The sequence below is a fragment of the Triticum dicoccoides genome, chromosome 2A, assembly GCF_002162155.2.
Source record: "Triticum dicoccoides isolate Atlit2015 ecotype Zavitan chromosome 2A, WEW_v2.0, whole genome shotgun sequence".
Lineage (NCBI taxonomy): Eukaryota > Viridiplantae > Streptophyta > Magnoliopsida > Poales > Poaceae > Triticum > Triticum dicoccoides.
In genome coordinates this window covers 598,309,248-598,315,275 of record NC_041382.1, presented here as the reverse complement: position 1 = coordinate 598,315,275, position 6,028 = coordinate 598,309,248, and the positions used below count along the sequence as shown (strand labels likewise).

Below are 6,028 nucleotides of genomic sequence, written 5' to 3'. Positions count from 1 at the left end.
TGCCTGGCGATGCGCACGGCGGTCGACAGCGAATGTCTGTCCGGCCCGCCGCTCCGCCCCCGCACTACGACGCGCAGCCGGAACCTGGGAGCGCGCCCAGTGTCAGGCGGGGGCGGGGCGGTGAGCCGTGCCCATCTGCCAAACAATCCGCTCCTCTTTGCCGTCCGTCACCATCGCTTCCCCGTCCCCATCCCACCAACTCCCCACCCATCGCCGCAGAGCGCACAAGGCAGCGCAATCACAGGAACCCCGCCGCTCCGCCCGACCACCCCCACCCTCGCCCGCCCTATATAACCACCTCCACCCCCCACTCGCCCACCAGCTGCTCTCCACCAAGAGCTGCTGCTACCACCCAACCATCCCGTCGGCTCTGCCGCGCCGCCGACGCCGCCGCAGATCTGATCCACCCGCGCCGCCGTCCGTCCGCCCCTCTTCCAAGGTCAGTCGCCGCGCCTCTATTATTTTATCGTCCGTCGCGGTTCCCCCTTCCGTTTCGCTGACGGGCTGTCTGTCCCTGGAATGCGGCGGCAGATGGCGATCACGGTGAGGCGGTCCACGATGGTGCGGCCGGCGGTGGAGAGGCCGCGGGAGAGGCTCTGGAACTCCAACCTCGACCTCGTGGTCCCGCGCTTCCACACGCCCAGCGTCTACTTCTACCGCCGCCCCGAGGCGGGGGCCGACGGCTTCTTCGACGCCGACCGGATGCGCCTCGCGCTGGCCGACGCGCTCGTGCCCTTCTACCCCATGGCCGGCCGCCTCGCGCGCGACGAGGACGGCAGGGTCGAGATCGACTGCAGCGGGGAGGGGGTGCTCTTCGTCGAGGCCGACGCCCCCGGCGCGGCCGTCGACGACTACGGGGACTTCGCGCCCACCATGGACCTCAAGCGCCTCATCCCCGCCGTCGACTACTCGGACGACATATCCTCCTTCCCGCTCCTCGTGCTTCAGGTGACCACAATTTCTATCTCGTGCTACTACTACCAGTTACAATTTGTCCCTGGACGGAAACGTAAGGGACCAGTCTGTAGCTTTCTGGATGAGGAACGCGACACTGCTTTAAGTGGCTTCAGATTTAGCATAACCTCTGCCTCCTGAATGGATGCCTCATAGTTGGACGGACCCTTGTTTGGATGTGTTGATTTGATCACCTGTTCAGCAGACCACCTTATTCTGTTCGAGCTGGGCCTTTATTAACTGTACGTCTCTATAGTTGCAGCTTGCATCCGGCCAGTTTTTGTCCTGCTCTTGTGAGTGGGGTCTATTTTAGGCTGGCTGTTTATGCTTAGTGGAAGACTCGGTTATAATTGCTTCCGAATGTCCCATATCATCATTTATATGGGTGAATGCCCATTGAAATGTGTTGTGTGGTTCACCTTCAATAGATAAATAACTGCTGTCAACAAACTGATTTGTGGGCAAGTGATCTTATACGTTTCATGAAAATTAAATCCTGCCAACTCAAGAAATTATCAGTACAGCTGCGCTTTGTTAACTGGGCTATATGTAGAAGTTTTCGACTCTTTGATATCGGAAGTAATTGGGACGCCGCTAAAATTATGCAATGCATATTGTGAGTGTGGCTTAGTTTTTGTCTGTATTAGTATTGGATACTAGGGCCTTATAGCTCATTTTGGGTTGACGGGTCAAACTTTCGGTTCCCAACTGTTAACCATCTGTCCCTGATCTAGACAGAATGGACTTATTGAGGGCGATATTGACATATGCCCAAATGTTAGGGTTGGACCATCCTCTTTGAGAACTGGACCCTCTGGCCTGTTGAACCTTCTGAGCCATTCCTTTGATAGAGATTGGAGACACAATTCAGTTCACGGGTCCACCTTCTAGTGATCTTCGTCACCTGCCATTTCGTGCCGGAATAGTAAACTGGGATTGGCTAGGTTTATCATCACCATGTTGTCTAATTTGACTGTGCAAAAGGACATAGTAGTAGCAACCTTTGACTTTCAGATCCTATGGAACAACGAGGAGCCAACTTGAGAGTTATGAGCCACTAACCCTTTACCTTTAGAATTAAATATCCTAATAATTGTTGAACAGGCTAGCGATATTCTTTGTAACTGAACTGTTCACATGCTACAGTACATAACACAAAGCTGAACCACAACTGGCCATGTTACTGAATCCTAGTTTGTGCTGAGCTTGCAATTTCTTTATTCACTTGCTTGTTGGCAACATACAGAATATTATTGCTTTGGGTCCACACAACTTGTCGGTACGAAAATGAGTGCCTAACTGGAGCATGTTCCATGTGACAACCTCTATTTTTTATTTTAATAACCTACTACTGTTTGCACATCCAGTTTCTTCCGAATTTTAGAAATTATATATGCATAGATAATTAGGTGGCAGGTTGACTTTTAGGATTGCTGTGTGTATGCCAACTACATGTTTATCATGTTGTTTATGCAAAGGCAAGGCTTATACAACAAAAGTTCTAATAAATTGAGATAATCTAACTGGAAATCTTTTTAAAAGCGAGCTTTTAAAGAATTGGGGAATTAAGAACGAATGAACTAGAGGATTTTCCATCTCAAAAGAAGGAGTAACGAATGTATATAACTAAACAATAAGTATACTCCGGAGGATAAATATCATCTTGACTTCTTGAGTAAATTAAACTGCAACGATTCTCTTCAATCCAAGCTGAACCATTTCCGAGTTTTAGACTGTTATATGTGAAGGAAAATTAATTACAGGTCTATGGTTTAATAGTCAGTAAATTTATGGAGAAAGCTACCCTACATAGTAGCCTCAGTTTTATTATTGAGCTAATAGCAAAGCTTGCACCAACACCAAGTACTTATGGTTGGTGTTGTTAGTTTGCCCGCTTCCAACTTCATATGAAAAGAGGATGTTGGTTCTTGCTTGATTGCGTTTGTGTGACATCCTGTCTTAAAAGGGCACCCATTCCAACAAGGTGCATCTATGAGCCTAGAGAGTAGCCAGGAGTAACTACTGCCAGCCCAGGAGTGGCTGGGGTGTTACAATTTGTCCCACTGAAGCTACAATCTTGTATTGTTCTTTAGTAACACGTTTGGAGCTTGAATAATAATTTTTTGATCATATTTATCTTCTCATTCCTGGAAACAGCCTCTTACAGAAATGTAGGGGTGTTACAATTTGTCCCACTGAAGCTACAATCTTGTATTGTTCTTTAGTAACACGTTTGGAGCTTGAATAATAATTTTTTGATCATATTTATCTTCTCATTCCTGGAAACAGCCTCTTACAGAAATGTAGGGAAAGGCTGCGTACTATAGACCCAAAGTGGTCGGACCCTTCCCCGGACCCTGCGCAAGCGGGAGCTACATGCACCGGGCTGCCCTTTTTTATATTTATCTTCTCATGGGTATGATGCACATGCTATGGATAGAAGGAAGTTTTCACAAGTTTTTTACTACTGTGTTAATGAGATGGATGCAGAATATACTGCTGAAACTTGAAATGTAATATAGCTATCCCCGTACTCATGCACAAGGAAGAAAACTGTAGAGCGATTTATATCAATTGTCAGATTTGTGGTACACAACGGGTGCCTAGTTGGAGCTTTGCAATTACCGTCTGAAGTTTGGCATGAGCCTATTGATTTTCAAGTTTTTATGACCTCTCTTCACACCCACTATACCATGTTCTTATACCTGATATTGCATAGTTTAGTTTAGACGTTAGGAGTCAAAGTGCTAGGTCAGATAAACAACTATATCCTACTGGATGTTAAAAGCTAAATTATTTCATGTACTGTAGTTCATTTCAAATATCCAGGTTAATCCTGCCGATGGGCTGATAGTTGAAGCAGCTTTCTTATTCATTTGTATCCTGTTTCATATATTTGTCTTAGCTTCTTGCCTCAGCCATCTATTGATCGATAGGATAGCTGCAGCTGGAATATGCATTCTGATCACCAACTTATAGTAAAGAAAGTTATGGAACATATAAGAGGCTAACTCCCCTTGATTTGGATTTTACTCCAGGTGACCTACTTCAAGTGTGGTGGTGTCTCCCTTGGTGTCGGGATGCAACACCATGTTGCTGATGGCATGTCTGGCTTGCACTTCATCAACTCGTGGTCTGACCTCTGCCGTGGAGCTAAGATTGCAGTGATGCCCTTCATCGACCGCACTCTTGTCCGTGCTCGTGATCCACCGACTCCATCTTACCCACATATTGAGTATCAGCCTGCCCCAGCCATGTTGTCGTCCGTGCCTCAGGCTCTCAGTGGCAAGCCAACGCCGCCTCCCACTGCTGTGGACATCTTCAAGCTCACCCGCTCAGAGCTTGGCTGCCTGCGCTCGCAGCTCCCCACAGGTGAAGGTGCGCCAAGGTTCAGCACGTATGCAGTCTTAGCTGCACATGTTTGGCGCTGCGTCTCCATTGCGCGCAACCTTGCTCCTGAACAACCCACCAAGCTGTATTGTGCCACCGATGGGCGACAACGGCTGCAGCCCCCGCTGCCAGAAGGTTACTTTGGGAATGTCATCTTCACTGCCACCCCGCTCGCCGAGGCAGGCAAGGTGACGAGCGGGCTGGCAGAAGGAGCAGCGGTCATCCAGGGAGCGCTAGACAGGATGACCAGCGACTACTGCCAATCAGCCCTGGACTACCTGGAGATGCAGCCGGACCTGTCAGCATTGGTCCGTGGAGCGCACACTTTCCGGTGCCCCAACCTCGGCCTCACCAGCTGGGTGCGCCTGCCGATCCACGACGCCGATTTCGGCTGGGGGCGGCCGGTGTTCATGGGTCCTGGCGGCATCGCGTACGAGGGACTGGCGTTCGTCCTCCCGAGCGCGACCAAGGACGGCAGCCTGTCCATCGCCATCTCGTTGCAGGCAGAGCACATGGAGAAGTTCAGGAAGCTGATCCTTGATGTGTAGATAGACCACATTTTAGAGAGAAGTTTTACAGGGCAACAAGCTTCAGGTTGCGCCGAACGTTTTTCTGGGGTATGTATGCCTGAAGTTTCAAATGAACATACACCGGAGTTTATATGGTGGACAAAACATAATCTTATTCTTATGTGGTATCAATAATGAATTCTGTTTTTTGTGTATGGAGAAATTAAAACTGAATTGTGGAGGGATTGTTGTCGCGGCAACCGAAACCTCCAAACCTGAGGCAGCATCATGTGTCTGTTCATTGTGCCAGACTGGTTTTCCTTTTGAGACGGCATACTGTTATTCTTTTTAACTCTCCATTGCTCCACTGCAAATTATGAGCAATTTTTCCTACACGCACGGGTTGTTACAGATGCTACATACACGCTGAACTCAGTACGTGGGAGGAGGTACGTGGGAGACGCTCTGGTTGTTTGGATAGCTAGATTATAGAGAACTAGTTTCCCTTAAACTTGATTTCTGGTGTAACTACCTAAAACATTGTTTGGATTATCTAACAAACTCGCGGATATACTAAACTGAGTTTTCCAAAAGCCTAAAAAACGAGTTTATATAAAAAGGACTAATAGACGTTTTTATATAAACGTGTTTTCTATATGCACTAGGAGTTCAACGAAGTCCCACGTGCAGATCATGGTAAACTCCACTGGCTGTGACCGCAGCTCGCCGATCTCGGCCAGGTACCCGGGAGCAGGTTGCGATGCTCCACCGCCTCGATGGCAGTAGACTTCGGCCGCGGCTGCCGCCTTCATGGTGGAGGTGGACTTCACAACCACACCGTCCATATGCAGATATGCTCCAGCTTGTAGGTCATATGTGAGCTGCATGTACGTGGATCTTCATGGCGAAAAGAATTTGTCACCGGAGGGACGTTCGACAGGACCTGGACCAACATGCATGACACCGGTGAAGGAAGCAGAGCATAATCAGGCGATAAGCGCGACCACCCTGGCGGCCACGCTGACAACCGCGCGCCTCCGCCGGAGAGCTGTTTACGGTGTGGTCGTCCACCACTGTGCGTGTAGGTGCCAAGAGCGAAGAAGCACTGCACCTTCATGAATTTTTCTCTCCCCAAAACGAAGAACTCAAAATCATGCTTTTCTGTTTCCTCATCC

General features: G+C 48.8%; 1 protein-coding gene across 1 annotated transcript; it reads left to right on the top strand.

Annotated features, from left to right (window-relative positions):
- Positions 1–281: 281 nt before the first annotated feature.
- On the top strand, positions 282–5,094 carry LOC119355619 (hydroxycinnamoyltransferase 1). Its single transcript, XM_037622448.1, has 3 exons — positions 282–439; positions 532–948; positions 3,993–5,094. The coding sequence occupies exons 2-3, from the start codon at positions 532–534 to the stop codon at positions 4,890–4,892; spliced, it is 1,317 nt and encodes a 438-aa protein (XP_037478345.1). The 5' UTR covers positions 282–439; the 3' UTR covers positions 4,893–5,094.
- Positions 5,095–6,028: the final 934 nt, after the last annotated feature.

Excerpts from the sequence above, each read along its gene's own strand:
- LOC119355619 (XM_037622448.1), top strand. The coding sequence starts at position 532 with ATGGCGATCACGGTGAGGCGGTCCACGATGGTGCGGCCGGCGGTGGAG. Across the intron at positions 949-3,992 it reads TCCCGCTCCTCGTGCTTCAG|GTGACCTACTTCAAGTGTGG; the intron begins GTGACCACAATT and ends ATTTTACTCCAG.